Source organism: Maylandia zebra, linkage group LG15 (genome assembly GCF_041146795.1).
Source record: "Maylandia zebra isolate NMK-2024a linkage group LG15, Mzebra_GT3a, whole genome shotgun sequence".
Lineage (NCBI taxonomy): Eukaryota > Metazoa > Chordata > Actinopteri > Cichliformes > Cichlidae > Maylandia > Maylandia zebra.
In genome coordinates this window covers 34,342,590-34,365,241 of record NC_135181.1, presented here as the reverse complement: position 1 = coordinate 34,365,241, position 22,652 = coordinate 34,342,590, and the positions used below count along the sequence as shown (strand labels likewise).

General features: G+C 41.8%; 1 protein-coding gene across 2 annotated transcripts in view; it reads left to right on the top strand.

The window, feature by feature from the left end:
- The window catches only part of large1 (LARGE xylosyl- and glucuronyltransferase 1), a 66,084-nt gene that overhangs the window by 4,355 nt on the left and 39,077 nt on the right, over positions 1–22,652 (top strand). For both annotated transcript variants that reach the window (XM_024805195.2, XM_076874327.1), the window contains exons 2-3: positions 13,995–14,181; positions 17,534–17,832. In XM_024805195.2, the coding sequence (XP_024660963.1) occupies positions 14,076–14,181; positions 17,534–17,832 (405 nt within the window). In that variant the 5' untranslated portion in view covers positions 13,995–14,075. The remainder of the gene's footprint in view (positions 1–13,994; positions 14,182–17,533; positions 17,833–22,652) is intronic.

The following is a 22,652-nucleotide window of genomic DNA, read 5'->3' as shown; positions in this document are numbered from 1 at the left end:
TTAATTTGGGTTGAACCCAGGACTGTATAGGCGTTGGCTGAATAGCAGTGGTGTTCACCTTGGGGTGTCGGTCAGAACACACAGGACGCACAGATAAAGGTTATACCGTCTTTACTGTGATTCCTCAGCTTAACAGCACAGTACAGCAACACAGTAATGCAACCGCAGGCTTACAGAGTGGTGAGGGGTATGGGTGTGTGTGTGTGTGTGTGTGGTCTGTGAACAGAACATATACAGAATACTGAATGTAATAAACATCTAAGTCATGAATTATGATGCATTAGCGTTCTTCGAATCTAACCAGAACTACAAATGGGAATTCCTATATGAACATCTACATGCACGAGTTTCATACACTACTCCCAAACCCTTACAGTACATGACATTGATTGCCAATACACCCAACAACAATATATCACAAACACCAAATCGTTTAGCTTACAGCTAGCAGGTATGTAGCATAACAGGTAGCATTAGTAGCATGAACTAGCCACATAGCGAACAGGTCGATACACATTACACTTCTACATCCACTAAATGTCTAATTGGCATAAAAGACTAAAACTGTCCTTTTCAGGCATGGCTCCACGTCTACTCACAGTTCTTTAGCGACGCACACAACTCACACCGTGTGTAGACATCCCCTGCAGAGTCAGTCTGCCAGGCGGCTCTTGCTATGTGTTAGCTCCAACTCTGATCACTGGAACATGTGCTCAATAGTGCAACTGTGCTCTCTCGCCACAAGGGGGGCCCCCCCACACAGCTGACAGCCTTTCCAACACCTCCTGTATCCGAGGTTCGACTAGCGGACGAACTCTCCTTTCCAGCACCCTGGCATAGACTTTCCCAGGGAGGCTGAGGAGTGTGATCCCCCTGCAGTTGGAACACACCCTCCGGTCCCCCTTCTTAAAGATGGGGACCACCACCCCGGTCTGCCAGTCCACAGGTACTGCCCCTGATCTCCACGCAACATTGCAGAGGCATGTCAACCAGGACAGCCCTACAACGTCCAGAGCCTTCAGGAACTCGGGGCGGACCTCATCAACACCAGGGGCTCTGCCACCAAGGAGTTGTTTAACTGCCTCAGTGACCTCACCCCCGGAAATTGGCGGGTCATTCCCCTCATCCCCAGACTCTGCTTCCTCCTCGGAAGACGTGTCAGTGGGATTAAGGAGGTCCTCGAAGTATTCCTTCCACCGCCTGACAATTTTCTCAGTCGACGTCAGCAGCGCTCCGCCAGCACTATACACAGTGCAGGTAGAGCACCGCTTTCCCCTCCTGAGACGCCTGACGGTTTGCCAGAATCTCTTCGAGGCAGTCCGAAAGTCTTTTTCCATGGCCTCTCCGAACTCCTCCCACACCCGAGTTTTTGCTTCAGCCACTGCCCGAGCCGCATTCCGCTTGGCCTGTCGATACCTGTCGGCTGCCTCCGGAGTCCCACAGGCTAACCAAGCCCGATAGGACTCCTTCTTCAGCCTGGTGGCTCCCTTCATCTCTGGTATCCACCATTTGGTTCGGGGATTACCACCACGGCAGGCACCAACCACCTTGCGGCCGCAGCTCAATGAAGCAGCTTCGGCATAGGAGACGCTGAACATGGTCCATTCGGACTCAATGTCTCCAGTCTCCCTCGGAATGCTGTTGAAGCTCTGCCGGAGGTGTGCGTTGAAGATCTTGCGGACTGGGGCCTCTGCTAGACATTCCCAGCACACCCTCACTACGCGTTTAGGTGCACCAGGTCTGTCCAGCGTCCTCCCCCGCCACCTGATCCAACTCACCACCAGGTGGTGATCAGTTGACAGCTCAGCCCCTCTCTTTACCCGAGTGTCCAGAACATATGGTCGCAGGTCTGGTGATACGATTACAAAATCGATCATCGACCTACGGCCTAGAGCGTCCTGGTGACACGTGCACTTATGGACACTCTTATGTTCGAACAGGGTGTTCGTTATGGCCAAACTGTGATTAGCACAGAAGTCCAATAACAAAACACCGCTCGGGTTCAGATCAGGGAGGCCGTTCCTCCCAATCACTCCCCTCCAGGTCTCGCTGTCGTTACCCACGTGAGCATTGAAGTCTCCCAGCAGGACAACAGAGTCTTCAGGTGGAGCATCTTCCAGCACCCCCCCCCCCCCCCCCCCCCCCACGGACTCTAAGAGGGCTGGGTACTCCGAACTGCCACTCGGCGCATAAGCGCAGATGACAGTCAGGACCCGTTCCCCGACCCTAAGGCGCAGGGAACAAACCCTCTCGTCCACCGGGAAAAACCCCAACGTACCGGCAGCAAGCCGAGGGGATATTAGAATACCCACCTCAGCCCGCCGCCTCTCACCAGGGGCAACTCCAGACTGAGACAGAGTCCAGCCCCTCTCCAGGAGACTGGTTCCAGAGCCCAAGCCATGCGTAGAGGTGAGCCCGACTATATTTAGCCGGTACCTCTCAACCTCACGCACTAACTCAGGCTCCTTCCCCACCAGAGAGGTGACATTTCATGTCCCTATTGCCAGTCTTTGCAGCCAGGGGTCAGTCCGCCAGGGCCTCCGCTCCTGGCCGCCACCCGGCACACAATGCACCCGACCCCTATGGCGCCTCCTGCGGGTGGTGGGCCCTAACCCTAGCAACAACATCTTCAGCATAATGCATTAACAATAGATTGTAATCCATAACATTATAGCTTGAAAATTAGCCATTCACTTGAAACCTGGAACTGTTTCACTGGTAAGAACATGGTCAACATTTCACTTTGTCAACATCAATTTACATGTAATTTCTATGAATATCAATAGTAGAAATAAATATTTAAAGAAATAATGTACACTTTTAAAAACAATTTTAAACAGTCCATCTCCTACGCCTTAGTGTTGGGGTTTGGCTTGCAAACTCTGCCAGATCGTGCAATGTAAGCCTTTTTTGTACAATATCTGGAAGTTGTACATTAATGTACTACACAAATGAGTATGTCTCTGATGAGGTTGTTGGCAAAACCTGCAACTGCCTGCCTTATTTTTCAAGTCCACATAAGACTTGTTTCATCACGGTCATTGGTTTCTGGTGTTAAACTTATGCCTTTCTATTAGGGCTGCTCGATTATGGCAAAAATGATAATCACGATTATTTTCACTGAAATTGAGATCACGATTATTTGACGATATTTATTTAACCCTTTAAGACCTACTATGGAACCAAGTAGAGGTCTGCGCGGGAATGTTTTTTTAGTCCCGCTCCCGCCCGCTCCCGCAAGGTTTTGTACCGCACCCGACCGCTCCCGCTGTATATTCAGTCTTTGTTCACCCGCTGCCCGCTTAGAATAATTTTCTACCCGACCCGACCGTTCCCGCTAAATTTAGATCTGGTTTCCAAAATCTCACATTTAAATGGGGTACCACCAAAAAATAGAGATAACAGATAAAACTGCAGGTTGTGCAATGATTGTATTTATTTTTCTTAAACAAGATGCATTTATCTGTCAACATGCAACATTTATCTTTTAACATGGAAAACGTGTTGCAAAAATAAAATAAATAAAAACGAATACAGCATTGTGGCCTACTGCAAAAAGCACTGATCCATGCGCTCAGTGCGTGTAACAGGCGTGAGCACTGGCTGTACCAGTGCTCAATTAGAATGAGGAAATCACAGATATGCTGTTCCGAAAAAATGTCGGGCACGCTATATTTTCAGACCGCCCGCTCCCGTTCAAATTACACCAGAGTTACCGACCGCTACCGCATTTTATTTGGAAATTTATTCCCGCGCCGCAAGAAATCTGGTCGGGTCCCGCGGCTCCCGCGGGACAGCCGCGGGAATGCAGACCTCTAGAACCAAGTCCACCAGAGCTTTTTTTTTTTTTTTTTTTTTTTTACATGCTGTAGTGCCATTTGTGGGAGCATTTCAAGTTGCTATACATCAATACAACTGTTATAGCCCATATTTTAATAATATGTATGCATTAAGTCCATAGTAATTACATAAATTGCAAAAAAGTGCAATAAACTACAAAAAAAATTGAAAATCGCTTTTGTTTTGTTTACATATATTTCTACTTGGAGAAATTTAAGAGGTTTATCCCTCAAAACTTTAAATACAATAAAGTTGCAAAAAATAGTTTCCCACCACAGGAAATTAATTTTGAGTGTCTTCATAGTTTTATTTTGGAGATACACCAATTTTTATATACTGCAGGAAAAACAAAAAACAATCCTATGATGCAAATTTGCAAAGAAAACAGCATGTGCCTCATTTCACTGTGGGAAGTGTTACGAACAGCTGATAGGATCGGCAAAGCGTGTTTCTGGAATATTATGTTTTTGTTCCTGCAAGCGCTTTTTATGCAATTTTTGCAAAGCTATATGTGGAAGGAAACCGTGACCGAGGACAAGCTGATGGCATAAGATGTAAGTACAACTCCTCCGGTTTCATATGCAAAACAAATTATTGCGCTAGCTTACACGGTTCAGGTTCTACAGGGATTTAAAAATAGTTACGCAAAATGGAGCGTGCTGCTCTGACCGGCTTTAAAGGGTTAACAATGACTTTAAAAAAATAATATAAAATAGTGTGCAACACCACTGAAGTTTTTTTTTTGTTTTTTTTGTTTTTTTAAACTCTCTTTTCAACCAACGGCAGTCACTCTCCAAATAACTTCTGCTTAGCTTTCCGAGCTTCCCTCGGGTCCTCTTAATCAGCGGTCTCCAACCTTTTTTGCGCCACGGACCGGTTTATGCCCGACAATCCGGTTGTTCAGTCTGACGTCACTAGCCGTGTCTGGGTCTAAACTCCGCTGCAGGTCCATATATCAAACGATCACTATGGCATTACTGAGAGTTGAAAAACTGTCTAAAGTATTTCATCTTTAATAAAATGATCAGCCTTCTCCTCTACCAGGTGTAACAATTGAGTTTAACATCCAGGCATCCATGAAAACGGAATTTATGACATTTAACGGAGTTAGAAGTTAGCAGGGAGTTAGCTCGCTAGCTTCTATCTAAATACAATATAGCATGTCCTGACTGCGGGGTTTTGGAAACAAATTAAAACGTACAGCTCTGCTATCACTTCCAGCATAAATGAAGACAGAAAACTAAACAGCAGTGACGTTTGTAGGGTTACTGAAGTTGGGCTAGCTGGTATATAATGATGTGCTACGTGACCGCTAGCGACACAGCTATGTTAGCATAATATAAACAAGCTAACTTTTTTTCCACTCGATAAAAGTTAATGTGAGTGTTCTCGGTGGTCAGGAACAAATGTAATCGCATGGCAGGATGCTGTAAAAGGACCAAACTTCAGCCAGGAGAACAACTGAGATAATCCATCCACAATACGAGGTTAGTCATTCATATACTGCTGCATGGGCTGGGCTGTAGTTACATCGTAAGGTTTTAAAAACTGAGCTTAAATAAATGATTAGCGGTAATAAAAGCCGAGGGAGGTCAACAGTGGTCGCTGACTGTTTTAGGAGCTTTTTGAGATCAAATAGAAGAAAATACATAACATTAAACATGTTAACAACACAAAAGCCATATTAAACGCAGACTACTTTAGACCCGGAAGTAGGATTCGTCGCGTCATCACTGAACAACCGGATATTTTCACGGACCGGCCTTTAAGGTGTCGCGGATAAATGAGGGAGGGGCTAATAATCGGCTCAGTCATTTTTAATGATCGTTGAAAGCCCAGATCGTAATCGTGATTAAAATTCGATTAATTGAGCAGCCCTACTTTCTATAGTTATATTTGAGGAATACACAGTTTGTGGAATTTGCATTTGAGACATTGCACGTTTTTTCTTGATTCTGCTCTGGTCACTGGTCTGTGTTCTCCACGTGTAAAGGAAGGCACGCTCCCTCTCGATGGCTTCATAGCTTGCCAAGTTTAGAAGGATAAACGCTGTAGTTCGGGCATCCTTATCTGAATGAGCAGCTGCAATGAATGAATCGGATTTTTGCTTGAACACATGCCGCTTCTTTGCAGTGTTTCCTTTGAACATCAATGTTTCTGGTGTACGGAATCCTTCCAACATGGTCATTAATGGTCATTTACTAGTCTTTGATACGATAGCTGAACAACGCTAGCTGGCTGCTTGCTCGCTACAATAATAATAATAATAATAAACTTTATTTATAAAGCACACTTAAAAACCAAGGGTATGCCAAGGTGCTTAACAAGTAACATAGAGAATAGAAGGAAGATAATAGAAATAGGACCAAAGCAAGTACTAGGTATGCAAGCAGGTAGCTGTCACTGATACATAGGAAAGCAACAGGTACAGAACAAACAAGAAATTAAATGAGCATAAATGTGCATAATATAAAATCATAAAAGAAATATTAACTTAGAGGGAAAGGCAAGATTGAATAAGTGGGTTTTTAGTCGTGATTTAAACAGTGCAATGGAATCAGATACGCGGATATCGAGTGGAAGGGTATTCCACAGTACCGGGGCAGCCAGAGCAAACGCACGGTCACCCGGGACTTCAGCCGAGATCTAGGTTGCACCAGAAGTAGTTGAGTGGCAGATCTAAGTGTTCTAGCAGGAGTATGTGGCTTGAGAAGTTCACTAAGATAACTCGGCGCTAATTTATTAATAGTTTTGAATGTAAGGAGTAATATTTTAAATTGAATAGGGTACTTTATGGACAGCCAATGCAAGCTAGCTAGAACAGGAGTAATAGGGCAAAATTTCCTGGTACCAGTCAAGAGGCCAGCTGCGGCATTTTGGACTGTTTGCAGTCTAAGAAGAAGAGAAGAGGGAAAACCGTAGTACAAGGAGTTACAATAATCCAACCTGGAGGTCACAAAAGCGTGAATAAGCTTCTCCAGGTCCTCATGTGGAACATAATGCCTAGCCTTAGAGATAAGGTGCAGTTGGTGGAAGCTAGATCTCACTACAGCAGACACTTGCTTATTGAGTTCGAGCGAGCTATGCAGCAGTACACCCAAGTTACTGACATAGTCACAGGAAGAGCTAGCAAAGGAACCCAGGGCAGCACAGAGTTGGGCACAAGGGATTTTATGTCATCAAGGTGCTGAGAAAACTTTCACTTTAGCATTTTGTTGGCAGCTCTTTAGCACACGACCACACCACAACTTCTGACACCATGTTTGATGTTTAGTAAAGACGCTGGGTTCATGATTCCTTATCAGCTTTTACAGTGTATAACTGTGGAGACATTACATGCAAGAAGCTTCTTGACTCTGGGGGGGAACCTGGTCCTGTATTAGCCTTTTTTTTCTTTTTTCTTTTTTTCACTGCATGCATGCGCAGTGCACTATTCGCTTCAAACAGGTATGGGAAACCCTCATTACTCAACAACACTAGTCAGATGTTCTACAGTTAGATTTAGTTCAGTCAGCTGTTTAAATAAGAACAGCATATTTTTACATCAGGGATATGATGGGTGAAATATTCTATTTAAAATATGCTGACAGCTCTCAAAGTAAGACTTTAAAATTAAATAAGCTTCATAACTGAACTGTTCTAACTTTATTTACTGCCAAACTGATTTGTTCAGGAACAAATAAAACACTGAAATAAATAAGATTTACTTTATTAAATTAAATTACCTAAGTGACTTGTGTCATGTTTAACCTGAGTAGCGAAAGACCACGGGGGTTTCAAAACGATGTGCCGGGAATCAAGTGTTCTCGCCGGCTCTAAGCTGGTGGGGTAACAGACATCTCCAAAACTGTTGGAGCACTTCTGCAAATGTGTGATGTCTTGATAGCAGATATTTGAAGTTTACACAGCTACATTCTTGCCGTAAAATATCTTAAAAGTTTATTTTGTTACACAGAGAGTAATATTTGAAACTTCTTAGCCGCTCTCCTCCACCATTGCCGCGTTTGCGTTTTGGATGAAATGCATTCTGGGATATTTGGCTGCACCAGGTCCACAAGTCACCACCGATGCATGCTCGATAGAATTGGAGGAGCAAGAACACATCCGGGAATTTTGAGCATACTTGGCTTGATGTGTACTTTAAATTGGGACAGTACTTGGTCTGCAACTGATGACATATAACAAGTGCATGAGAACACAAGTACACACAAATACGCACTTTGAGAAAGGCCTCGGTCTCCCTTCCATGTTCCAGGCCACTTGTCAACTAATTGGCATTCCACCAATGCACAGTGTCATTTACACTGGGCAATGCGAAGATTTTGGAGGGCTGCACAGGTGCAAAACATCTCTCCATAAGCAAATACTTCCACAAACAAACACAACTGTGGTAGCATATATTTGACATGACTGTAGGCATATAAATTGATTATTAATGGAATATATAAAATGTAAGTAAATGAGAAAAAAATACAGTATAAATAATCATTTTGAAGGCCGTGTCACCACATATTAAATAATTTTTGTAATGGTCAATATTTTAACTTTGTAACTCTGTTATTAACTAAACTTTTAAATTATTTATTGTTTTCTTATATCTTAATTCAAAGGTAAAAATATAATATTTTTAGAATGACCATACAGCTGTGTGTATAAATGCATGAACAACCACTGGCTATGATTCGGATCATTTTCTGAGCATAAGATCAGGAGGATGTTTCAGCTTCATTAAGTGCTTCTGCACAAAATCCTGTCAGTAAATTCACCTTTGAGGATTGGGTATTCAGATGTTAACAGTAAATGAGTCAAAAACCTTAAGCTAATCAGGCAACAATCGATATCGCCTTTTGTCCCAGAATGCATAATGTTTCAAGATTATGCCTGTTTGTCTTTATAAATAAACATGGAAGCTGCCTCTTAAATGAAGTATGTTGGATCAGCAAACGAGCCTCTTCTGGTCACTGCTTCATTGATTTTCTCATTCTGGGCTGCCAGCACTAAACAAAAACATTCACTGAATAAACAAGAAATTCTTTTCTTCTTGCATCGTGATATGTGCTTATACTTTTCATATTAACAGTGGACTTTGGAGACAATGCATTATGGTCCATGTCCAGGCTCACACAGTATATGAGGGTTTACAGCATATTATATTTTGACATGTTCATCTTCTTAAAGGCAGATTTCAAATGTTAGTTTCAGTTCTGACTCTTAATGTCGATATGCTAGGTTTCTACTTCATATCACTACACCCCTTTGGTAATCAAAATAATAATATTTACCCCCATTAATGGAAATAAAGTTTAGAATCACACAGCTTTTACAGAGGAAACAGACGCAGTTACTTCAAGCTAAAACACTATCTGGAAAAAACATTTTGATGCATGCTCAATCACCCAGGAAAGTAAATCCCAAAAGGTTAATTCTATTCATTTTATTATACTCATGGCCATTGATCAATGATCAGTGGTCTTTGATCAGTGGTTGTTGATCAATGGTCATGACATTTTACATATTAATGACCAAGAAACTGACCTCACAGCCCATTGTTCATTAACTGGGTTAGTTTCAGTCGCTGTGCAAAGGTACTGTTTATAAGGTTGGGGAAACCCACAGTCAACTGAGACTGAAGAAGTCACTTAGATAAGTGGCGAACCATTTTTCCACTGAAAATGCTATGTCCAGTTGAATAGATTCAACCTTTTGGGCTCTGACAGGAAGAGGTCTGGCGCACCCAAAGCCACAACTAAATCAAAGGACAAGTTTCTGAGAGTTAACAGCTTGTATGATAGGTGGCTCACAAAAAAAACAGCTTTAAGCACAACTTAATAGTGGTCGTAGTAAGAAAATCTCAGTTTCAACTGTGAAGAGAAGACCTCGAGCTGCAGGTTTGACAGGACGAGTTGCAGCAAGAAAGCCGTTGCTAAGACGTCAGAATAAGGCAAAGTGGCTTGCCTGGACCATGAAACAACACCAATGGACTACTGAAGACTGGAAGAAGGTATTATGGAGTGATGAATCAAGTTTTGAAATTTCTGGTTCATCACGCATAATCTTTGTACGCCTTCGAGCAGGTAAAAGGATGGTTCTACAGTGTGTGACATCAACTGTCAAACATGGAGGAGGAAGTGTGATGGTCTGGGGCTGTTTGCTGGATCCCGGGATGACTTTTTCCAATAATAGTGTAAAGGCTTTTTCTATATTTCTTTTTTTTCTGTTTTCTCAAAACAAAGTACAAAAAATATACAGTTAAAATAGACAGTGGACAATGCTGAGTCATGTGATAACTCCACCCTTAAAAAAGAGTAGGTTTTATATGTCACAGTTTCTGATACTGTGAGAAACTCCCCATCAAGGCTTATTCCCAATTACATTTCAAGAGCAAGATCTATTTTGGGGACTGTGCGTGTGTGATCTTATTAGTTGTTTTAATTTTTGCTGGAGAGTGTTGGAGAAAGTTTCTCTAAAAACACATTTTAGGAAATAGTCAACAAATTGAGAAAGTGATAAATTGGTGGATCTCTACTATAAACCATAATGACAAGAAATAGATGTAATTTATTGTAGCAGTAATGCAAACTGGTCTTCTCACAGAATTAAAGAATTTAAGAGCCAATCAATCAAAACTTGGTTTCCCAAGCATTGACCTTATCTATGTCATATCTATCTGTCAGTGCTGCATATAATCAATTAGCCACAACAAGAAAAAACAAAAGAGCTTAATGACATTAATCGGTTCTTTGCAATACTCTGCTAGGAAAATTCGACCCAGAGAGGTCTTATTGTACAAGACACTGAATCCATGGATCTGCTAAGTGCTAAACGCCTAGGACACTATACAGTACTTTTGGACTTGAGGATCTCATAGGTGATTAGACAGCACAAGGTTTCAGTGTTGTGGCTGATTAGTGTATGTCTCTTCCTGTAAATCTACAATGGGGGAAGTAAGTTATCTGATCCAGTGCTGAATGTGGTTCAGTGCTGACTGTTTCCACAGTCTCTGTTTCCACCTCTGTGCTTCATTGTGGCGATGGAGTTCTTTGGGTCATATTAAGCATTTCTCTTCCTCTAAATACAGTGTTGATGTTCATGCCAACAGAGCTCGGCTTTAGTTTGATGTGACCACAGCACATTCTCCCAAGCCTTCTCTTAATCATTCTAACGTTCACTGAAAAACTTAAATTTGGCCTGTTTATTTCTTGATCCAAGGTGACCTTGTGGTTCCTACAAGATGATTCAAAAGATTGTAACATGTTATCAAAGATGTTCTTGGTGACTGTGGACCCAGCTGGTTTCAGATCATTACCAAGCGTCTTTTGTGTAGTTTTGAGCTGATCCACCACATTTCTCAAGATTATCTCCACCCCATGAACAAGATGTTGCATGGAGCTCCAGACCAGCGGTGATTGATGGTTATTTCGTATGTCTTCCATTGTACCAACGGTGGTCATATTTTCACAGAGCTTCTTGCTGATGGTCTTCTAGCCCATTCCAGCCTCGTACAGCTCTACAGTCTTGCTTTGAAACTGATTCTGTGGGCAGGTGTGTTTTATACTCATATACAAGTTGCAATCAAGAGTAGCTGAAATAGATTAATTGATTATAATTTGTGTGCCACATGGAGACAGCCAACCTTTGGAGCCACAGTTTCTTGTAGGAGATCAAATACTTATTTCACTCTACTATATGCAAACCAATAGTTTTTTCTGGATTTTTAGTTGATATTCTCTCTCTCGCTGTCAAAATGAAACCACCATAAAAATGAGACACTGTTTGTTTCTTAGTAAGTGAAGGAAAATACAGAGGTATGCTATTTTCCTTCTCCAGTGTTGTGTTCCTGCTTTTTCAAAACAATGCGTTTTTTCTGCCTGCTTTTCCCCCACATAATTTCCTTATAGATTATTAAAGTGTTCTGACTCTGAGGCTGATCCCTGCATAGCTGGATTTGTTCACTCTGTCCTCTGACATCTGACTCTGATGTGGTAATAAATTTCTTCAGTGTAGCATTTGTAATGTAAATTACAGGATCTAGTGGAGTTATTATCACACAAGGGTCAAATGCTAAGGACCTAATAAAATGATTCATAGCCTGCCTGTCAGAATTTTGTGGAGACATTTGGTTAAGTCTCCCCAGCCACTCCACTTTACTCTGCACTCTTTACTTTGCTCAGGCCATATGTTTAAAAAAAAAGAAAAAGGACAAAAAAAACAGATTTGGTAATACTTTTCATTTTAAACTCTGCCTGCTTTACATCGTTTTACCGGGTGACACTATGATACTATATTGCTTCCCTAACTACAAATGTAGTTATAATGGAAAAAGGATTTTTCAAATAATATTATATAATTGTACTTCTAACCTCTGTGCTCTACATCAAACTAAAATATGTCAAATTACCATCCATCCATCTTCTTCCGCTTATCTGGACCGGGTCTTGGGGCCAGCAGCCTAAGCAGAGAAACCTAGTGTACCCTCTTCCCAGCCACCTCCTCCAGCTTGTCCAGGGGAACACCAAGGCGTTCCCAGGCCAGCCGAGAGATATAATCCCTCCTGCGTGTCCTGGGTCTGCCCCGGGGCCTCCTACCAGTGGGACATGCCTGGAATACCTCACCCAGGAGCCGCCCTGGGGGCATCCTTATCAGATGCCCGAACCCCCTCAACGATCTCCTTTCGATGTGGAGGAGCAGCGCCTCTACTCAGAGCCCCTCATGGATGGCTAAACTTCTGACCCTATCTCTAAGGGAGAGACCAGCCACCCTTTGGAGGAAGACCATTTCTGCCGCTTGTATCCACAGTCTCGTTCCTTCGTTCACTACCCACAGCTTGTAACAATAGGTGAGCGTAGGGAAGAGGATCGACCGGTAATTTGAGCGCTTTTACACTCAGCTCTCTCCTCTTCACCACGGTACAGCATCTGCCTTACTGCAGCCGCAGGACCAATACATCTATCAATATCCTGCTCCCTTCTCCTGTCACTTGTGAAAAAGACTCTGAGATACTTAAACTCCTCCACTTGGGGCTGGAACTTGTCCCTGACCCAGAGCTTGCACTCCGCCCACTTCCGGCTGAGGACAATGGCCTCAGATTTGGAGGTGCTGATTCTCATTCCCATCGCTTCAAACTCTTCCCCGAATAGTTCCAGTGCGAGCTGGTGGCCATCACCTGATGAAGCCAAGTCCTGGTGGCACGTGCACTTATGGACACTTATGTTTGAACACGATGTTCGTTATGGACAGACTGTGGTAAATTGCTTTAGGTCATAAAGCCACATAGTGTGTGACTGCCTGATGTGTTATGTGATATTTAATAACATGAAAGTTGTCAGACTTCATTTCTGAAGGTGTGATTTAAGTTTTAGATGAACAGTTTGACTGAATAATTTTGTCTGATGTTTTTTATTTTAACTTGTTTTGTGTTGTTTTGTCTTTCAAAAAATATTCAGCTAAACAGCTAAATGTTTGGATCTGACATTTGCAATTGTATACAATAAATGGATGCAGTTTTCACTTTATTATGTAGTGCTATAAATTGAATTGAACCAAACTGAATTGAAAGTAGAAATGTTAGCCACTTGCACAACCTGTGCTTCCTAACAAGGCAATGATACATTTCATTGCCAATTATTGTCATGATTGACTTCTACTCTCAGGCAGTCATATACTGCAGGCTTGGTCAGAACCATTTGTTTGCTTGGGAACAGGTTGGGTATTCTAACCCAGATTTTTACCTGTTCCTCATCCTACACAATATAGCTTTGGTGCTGTAAGTAAACGTTGCAGCATGTAAGGAGGAAAGTGACAGGCCACCACGCATTCTTCGCTCATTTAAAATTTAGTATGCAGATGTCACATCTCCACCAAGTGGCATTTGTGTATCATACACACTTGGATGAAATTCTAACGGAGCAGATTGCATGGCTTTTAGGGTGTCCTATCTTCTCCAAGAGTCCATGTTATCTAGAAATTCCTTAGTTGTCGCGTATGTCACCTTCTTCTGAAGCTGAACGAGTAAACCTGCTCAAACATCATCAGCGTCAGGAATCAAAAAATAATCATTATAATAATCAATCTATGTAGACTGTGAAATGTGTGCTTCTTCTCTAACCTCTTTTTTTTTTTTTTTTTTTTTTGTCCTGGTCTCTCCTCTCCCTCAGTGCTATGACTCAGCCTGGACAGCAGCTCCTACCTACATAGAGGTCACTTTACCTCTCTTTCTATCTGCTTTGGTCCAGAGGATGCTGGGAATGTGTCGCGGGCGCCGGAAGTTCCTGGTGGCCTCCCTCGCCCTGCTCTTCATCCCAGCACTTACGTGGCTTTACCTGTCAGTCGGGAGCTTTCAAGGTAAGGACAATAAGTATTGGCACAGTTGTTTGCAACTTTTATGGCTTTAAATTATTTAGGTTTCTGTGGGGTTTTTTTGACCATTTTGAAACAGTCTAACAATAATGAAAACACTAATTAGAAATGAATACATAAACACATAAAACAAGAACAAGAAGAGCCTATAGAGTTCTTCTTGGAAAAGCAAACTGTGTTTGGTACATTATCACATTCAGATCATAATTCTGATTGCAAAAGCTACCAGACAGGACAGGATTTTTAAAAAAAGTGATGCAAGACTGGGAAACTTTCTCCTGTTCTAACTGTTTTAAAATTAAAAAATTCATGATAAAAGGTTGTTTTTTTTCAACATTTTATTTTTGACTTTATTCTTTTCTAAATTTAACACATCGTTAAGTTTTTAAATATTACAGATAAATATTACCTATTTTGAAAAATCTGTTTGAGCTGATTAAATGTTAACAAAATGCTGGACTGGTTCTCATATAGTCCTTTTCTAATCTGAGCACTTAAATTGCTTTTATACGACTTGCCTCATTCGCCCATTTATACAAGCAGTGTTTCTATATTTTTTTCTATCGAACAGTCACATACATTTAATGCATCATAGGGCAACTCTAGGTTAGTGTCTTGCCCAAGGATATTTGGCATGAAGACTGGAGCAGCCAGGGATCAAACCACCAACCTGCTCTACCCCCTTAGCTACAGCCATCCATAGTAAAGATAAAAGTTTAGGTTGCTGGGATTAAAATAAGGAACAGTACTGTCATACTTTTCAGTGCATGTCATGCCTTAATATTAAAGCCCGAGGCTTATCCCAGAAAGTGTGAAGATACAAATTTCCTGTAGACAAAGTGACCTTTCTCTCCCAACTTTCTTCCTGAGGTGGTATGTTAATGAATTACTGAGGCCTGTCTAAAGTTGATTACTTCCTCCAGACAATAATGTCCAAAAGTTCTTGGAGCCATTTTAATCACTTTGACTCACAGGATTGAAATGCTGCAGTAGTGCCATTATTAATTATGATTAAATTGGCAATTTTGACTTGGGGTCACAGTCACTGGAGAGCGTATATGTGTATACACTCCCATAATGGAATAGTCACCAAGGTCTGCAAAGTAATTATTAGATTTGGCAGTAATTCCTGGTGGTGGGATGCAGTTCCTGGGAGTGTGATAAGCTGTGACAGGGCCTGGCTGCAGGTTAAGCCTGGATGTGTGAGACAGGACCGATGTGCTACTACTGGCTCAAATTCAGTTTTACATTTTGACTCTATCACTACCTCTCAGTTCAGTTCATTTTATTTGTTTTATTGGCTTGATCATATTCATAATATTGCCAAAGCAATGCGTTTTATACATTTTGAAACTATGATCCTTGGACTGATCCCATTTGAACTGGTTTGTGAACAAAGCATGAATCCAGCAGTTATGTGGCTCTTTAAAATGTCTTACATACATCATGTTTTACATACATCAATGTTTATTTGTAAAGACGCTTTTATGCAGGTTGGTACAATTCTTCACAGGTGACTCTTAAGCTGATAAGCAAAATGTAATAAGACAAAACAAGTAGTGGTAAGCAATTTAAAAGGAAAATGTAACACGCCATAGAAATAAAGTAAACTGTAAAGAAGCCCCTAAAAAGTTTTTAAAATAAATAGATTTCTAATCAATTTTTAAAGGTTTTTAAGCAAATCTGAGACCAGAAGTTTTGGTCTAAGCTGAAATCCTAAACTGACTAATGTTTGTAATTCAACTTTATTAGGTTTAAATTTCTTTTTTACTATAGATTTAATTTGTTGTTATTCTAAAAATCTAATCTTGTTAATCACATACTGTATATCTATTTTGTGAGATGGAATAAATATATATAATAAGAATAATATATAATATAATAAATATATGTTCCAAGTATTTCATTCCTTTACAATTCCATTCTGGGAAGTTAATCATATTAGAAGTCGAATGCCTTTTATTGTGACTATACAGATGTACAATGAGATAAAGAGGATCTCCTACTCAGTGCAGACATGTGGGGAAAGGGGGGGGCAGTTTCTACAGCACTACATATGAACAGTATTCAAAAATATAAAATGTATAAATATACAAATTGGGGGGAAAAAATATTAAGACAGGGGTGTCAAAAATGCAGCCCATGGGCCACATCTGGCACGCGATACAATGTGGCCTGTGAGAACATTTCATATGTCAGTTATTAATTAATAAACTATATACAAAGTGCCCTTGACTGGCAGAGATGCAGTAATGTCTTCATGTAGCACAGAGCCATGGCTCAATGTCTGATTTCTAAATGAGTCTCACAGGTCTGAATGTGCACTTAAAACCATTTATAATTTGATCTGCTGCTCACTGGCCTCCTGAGAATGCAGACTTCAACATTGTTGAAGCAGTGTGGGATCATCTTGACAGAGAATGGAAGAAAAGACAGAAACATCCAAAGAAGAGCTTTAAAAGAAGCCTGGAGAACTATTTGTGACCGACATTGTAATTTAACCTGAAAAACTTTGTTATTTGTTGTTTTCACTGTAGAGGATGTGCAAAAGGGTGCAGCTAACTACGGTATTGTACATTAGATGGAGGAGTTGTACAGGGAGATGGCCACAGCGAGGAATGATTTCCTGTGTTGTTCAGTGGTGCATTATAGGTAATCTCAGTCTCTCACTGAACATGCTCCTGTGACTGGCCACCAGGTAATGGAGTGGGTGGGAGGTATTGTCCAGCATTGTCCTTGTCTTGGACAACATCCGCCCCTCTGACACCACCTTAAGGGAGCTCCATCCCCACAGCATTACTGGTCTTGAGGTTCAGTGTATTGAGTCTTTTGGCGTCTGAGAGCCTCAACCAGCTGCTCCAGCAAGCAACAGCATAGAGAATGGTACTGGCCACACAGACTCATAAAAAATCCTCAGAAATGAAAGAAAGTTTTCCAACAAAGTTCAGGTTGTGCTGAAGAATGAAGATGGTCGTACCACTCCTGAATCAAGCCTAAAACTGCACTATGCAGCACAGCACTATATGTTTCTGTTGTACCATTCCAGATTAATAAGATGTGTCCATGGGTATGAGCCATGGATAGGAATAAATAATAGCTGTAGCTCTAGCCTTATACACTTGACGCACCTCTTTTTGGACAAGCTACTTACCTGCTTCAATTTAGATTTGTTTTTGTGCAGTGACGTTTCATATCAGTGGTTTCTCTGTATAGAAAACCCACACTGGGGCTGGTCAGTGTGGGTTTTTCTATTAGTATTCAACTTCATATATATTGGCCACTGACACTGATGTTCTTAATCATGTTAAATCAGTTTCTCCCTGTTATAATTCCACAGTGAAGCCCCTCCCTCTTTCTCCATTGGAAGCCCTGTCATCCACCCCGGTGGGCGGAGCCGGTGAACGACAGGCCTTAGAGTTGCGGGTTCGGGTGGTGGAGGAAGAGAACCGGGCGCTGCGCCGAGAACTTAGCCGTCCACCTAGGAGCCCATCTGCACAGCTTCCGAGCAATAATCACCGTGGCAACCAAAGCCGAACACATTCAGAGGAAGGCACAGGTGACAATGAGAGCCAGAAAGCTGTTACAGTGGGTAATAGCTCAGACTGTGTCCGACACCCAGTGGTGGATAAGTGCGAGGTGAGATATGTTTAATTTTGTCCTAGCAGGTTCCACAAGCAGGTTTTCTAATACTACAGTGTTCTACCCACAATAGACCATTCAAAGTTTCTGCTTCTACAGGATGCCTTTAGGCATATTTTAGCCTACTCTTCTAGTTAATTGCTGGCCTCCTCAACGAGATATGACTCTGTGACGTGGCTTGGTAATGTAAGCTTTAATATATCCATGTTGTGTTTGACACAGTATCAGTGTCCTGCCATGAATCATAACGTACTGTGATCCACAGATTCAAGAGCCCTCAAATCAGTTATGCTGAATCACATATTTCCCTCAATATCCTTTGTATGTGACAGAAGCCAATTGGGTGAGGGGTCTTTTGCCCACCTATTCTGGTTTTGCCCCACTCTTAACCGCATTCTGGTCTGCAGTGTTTCAGTGGTTTTCTGGATAATTTTTCTGTAACATTGCAATAACATTGCAAATCAAAATCTGGCAATATTTAGATGCTCCTCCGAGTCACATCAGCTGGCGCTCTATATTCAGATGGCTGTGCACCTTGGGATGGAGGTGGCAAATAAACTCATCCTACTGACTTGGAAGTCAGCTACCCAACCAAGTTTTGAACACTGGCTCAATGAGATGTCTGTTCTACAACTGAAAAAGCTTCAACTAAATACAGTTGGTACTAGAGACAAATTTGGGAGGATGTGGTGGCCTTTATTGGCTGAGTGTAACATCAATCTGCGCTTATAAGAGCACTTTATGTCAACTCATTTTATGTCAGCTTTTTCTGTAGAGTGATTTGCTAATTCATTTGTTTATCCGAGGGTTCCTACTGTGACTATAACCTCTGTTTCTGTACCTTTTCTTCTTGTTGAACTTTCTCATGGTCTGGCAGCCGACATATTTGTCTGTTTCTTGTTTGAACTGTTTTTAATAAATTTTTTTATTTATATTCTCTACTAAACTGCTAAATAAGATATTGCTAAAAAATAGGCTTCAAATCATAAAAGCTCACCTCAATGACAAGAAGAGGACTTTCAGAATGGGCAACAGAGGTGAGAATGGTTCAGGCACTACTGAAGGACAAGGTCATAGAGGGTAAGGACGACTCCAGGAGAAAGCTGGAGTGGAAACTCCAGCAGAACAGCATGAGAGAGGCGTGACATGGCATGAATCACCTAATTCAGGCCCATCCAACAGCAGAGGAGCTGGGGACAATGAGGACAGAGCCAACGAGCTGAATGTGTTCTTCAACAGATTCAACACTGCAGTGAATGCTCACTCCCCTACTGACTTACCTGTAGTCAGCCTGCGATCCACAGCCACGCCACTCTCTCTACACATTGCACCATAGCTTCCTGTAAAAGTCCTGACACCCCTCCCCCAGGTATTACTTTCAGCCAGGTTCAGAGACAAATGAGAAGACTCCCCTTAGACAAGTCTGTTGGACCAGACGGGGTGAGTCCTCGTGTCCTCAAGGCCTGTGCCCTCCAGTGTTGTGGAGTCTTTCATAAATGAGTCAGAGTCGGCAGAGGATCCTGGTGCTGTGGAAGACATCATTCCGGTACCACAGACACCATGTCCCAGTGGCCCCCAGGGTTACAGACCTTTGGCTCTGACATCCCAAATCATGAAGACCCTGGAAAGACTCGTCTTTGACCAGCTCGACCTACTGTCAGGTCACATCAGGATCCCCTTTTCCAGTCCATTCAGAACTATCAGACCAACCCTCTTGGGTGATAAGCCGATAGCGATGCAGGTGGATGCCTCTTTTGTGTCCAGGATTGTTAATTACCTAAATGAATGACCACAATATGTGCGTCTTCAACATTTGTGTATGGCAAGGTGATCAGCAACACAGGGACACCACAAAGGACCAATTGTGGATGTTAGCAGGACCAGGAAAACTGCGACTCTGTTTCAGTCCATGCAGTTGATGTGAACATTGTGTAGGACTATAAATACCTCGGTGATAATAAACTGGATTGGATTAAAGAGACCACTACACTGTGCAGGAAGGGCCAGAGTCGTTTCTATTTTCTGGGGCAGCTAGTCTTTTAACATTTCTCAGACAATGCTTATTTCTCTGTACAACTCCTCCATCTAATGCACTGTACAGTTTAATAGTTACACCCTTAATATTTACTAGTGCTGTCAGCGTTAATCTCGTTAAAATGACGTTAATACAATAACTGCATTAACGCGGCAAATCTCCTTTAGCGAGTTAACGCGGATCACTCTGTGCGTGGGGCTGCACAGGGTCAACGCGTTAACAACGCTAACGGTAACGTCATTTTAACGAGGTTAATGCTGACAGCACAAATATTTACACATCCTCTACAGTGAAAATAAAGTTTTTAAGTTTAGAGTACAATTTAATCTCTGTAATATTCTGTATATTTATAATTGACCTATTTATATATAGACAAGATCTATTTGTTATATTTTGCAACTCTGTAATATGATGTATTATTTAATTTAGTTCAGTTACTGTCCTTATTGTCTGGGAGTGTGATAGACCGAGTTGAAAAAACAGGAGTCGTCCCAGGAATTATTAGAAAAATATAGTTTCCATTTATTTAACCCCCAAAATTATATTTACAAGACTAATAAATGTTGAGCTCATAAAAGAGGTCAAAGAAACAAAACTGAACTTAGGCACAGACTGCAAACTTAACAAACCAAATGACTGCTCAAACATACATAATTGACCTAAAACATGAAATGACATACAAGGGTATATACAGTGGGGCAAAAAAGTATTTAGTCAGCCACCGATTGTGCAAGTTCGCCCACTTAAAATGATGACAGAGGTCAGTAATTTGCACCAGAGGTACACTTCAACTGTGAGAGACAGAATGTGAAAAAAAAATCCATGAATCCACATGGTAGGATTTGTAAAGAATTTATTCGTAAATCAGGGTGGAAAATAAGTATTTGGTCACCTCAAACAAGGAAAATCTCTGGCTCTCACAGACCTGTAACATCTTCTGTAAGAAGCTTTTCTGTCCCCCACTCGTTACCTGTATGAATGGCACCTGTTTGAACTCATCATCTGTATAAAAGACACCTGTCCACAGCCTCAAACAGTCAGACTCCAAACTCCGCCATGGCCAAGACCAAAGAGCTTTCGAAGGACACCAGGAAAAGTATTGTAGACCTGCACCAGACTGGGAAGAGTGAATCTACAATAGGCAAGCAGCTTGGTGTGAAAAAATCAACTGTGGGAGCAATCATCAGAAAATGGAAGACATACAAGACCACTGATAATCTCCCTCGATCTGGGGCTCCACGCAAGATCTCATCCCGTGGGGTCAAAATGATCATGAGAACGGTGAGCAAAGATCCCAGAACCACACGGGGGGACGTGGTGAATGACCTGCAGAGAGCTGGGACCAAAGTAACAAAGGTCACCATCAGTAACACACTACAACGGCAGGGAATCAAATCCCGCAGTGCCAGACGTGTTCCGCTGCTGAAGCCAGTGCATGTCCAGGCCCGTCTGAAGTTTGCCAGAGAGCACATGGATGATACAGCAGAGGATTGGGGGAATGTCATGTGGTCAGATGAAACCAAAGTAGAACTTTTTGGTATAAACTCAACTCGTCGTGTTTGGAGGAAGAAGAATACTGAGTTGCATCCCAAGAACACCATACCTACTGTGAAGCATGGGGGTGGAAACATCATGCTATGGGGCTGTTTTTCTGCCAAGGGGACAGGACGACTGATCCGTGTTAAGGACAGAATGAATGGGGCCATGTATCGTGAGATTTTGAGCCAAAACCTCCTTCCATCAGTGAGAACTTTGAAGATGAAACGAGGCTGGGTCTTCCAACATGACAATGATCCAAAACACACCGCCCGGGCAACAAAGGAGTGGCTCCGTAAGAAGCATTTGAAAGTCCTGGAGTGGCCTAGCCAGTCTCCAGACCTCAACCCCATAGAAAATCTGTGGCGGGAGTTGAAAGTCCGTGTTGCTCGGCGACAGCCCCAAAACATCACTGCTCTCGAGAAGATCTGCATGGAGGAATGGGCCAAAATACCAGCTACTATGTGTGAAAACCTGGTAAAGACCTATAGTAAACGTTTGACCTCTGTTATTGCCAACAAAGGTTATGTTACAAAGTATTGAGTTGTATTTTTGTTATTGACCAAATACTTATTTTCCACCCAGATTTACGAATAAATTCTTTACAAATCCTACCATGTGGATTCATGGATTTTTTTTTTTCACATTCTGTCTCTCACAGTTGAAGTGTACCTCTGGTGCAAATTACTGACCTCTGTCATCATTTTAGGTGGGGGAACTTGCACAATCGGTGGCTGACTAAATACTTTTTTGCCCCACTGTATAATGGCTGATCAGACCATTGTGACACATGAGGGGTAACAAACAAAACACAATCATAAATCACAACCGATGCAGTACAATCTAGTTTGTTAATAAACTAAACACTAAAGAAGAAAATCAAAAAACCCCATTAAACCCTAAACTCAAATATTTAATTAAATACAAATACTTTGTTTTTAAAGTAAAGAAAACACACATTCCCCCCTTCAGCAGGAAGTGGTGGTGTGGTCCAATTATCTTCCTTCATATTTAATGGTTTCAAACCCTAGCTACCATCTTTTGTCCAGCAACTCCCAGGGATGATGGCAGGTAAGAAATAAAAAGACAAAGGTTAGTCAGAAAGCAAAGAAATGAAGTAGTATGAATACATAAGTAAACTAAATGTGCGCGCTTACAAATAGAACAAATGTATCCAAACCAATCAATGAAGTTATTGGCAACTAAAATGTCTTCTTCATTACTATGTTCAAATGAAGAATGAAAA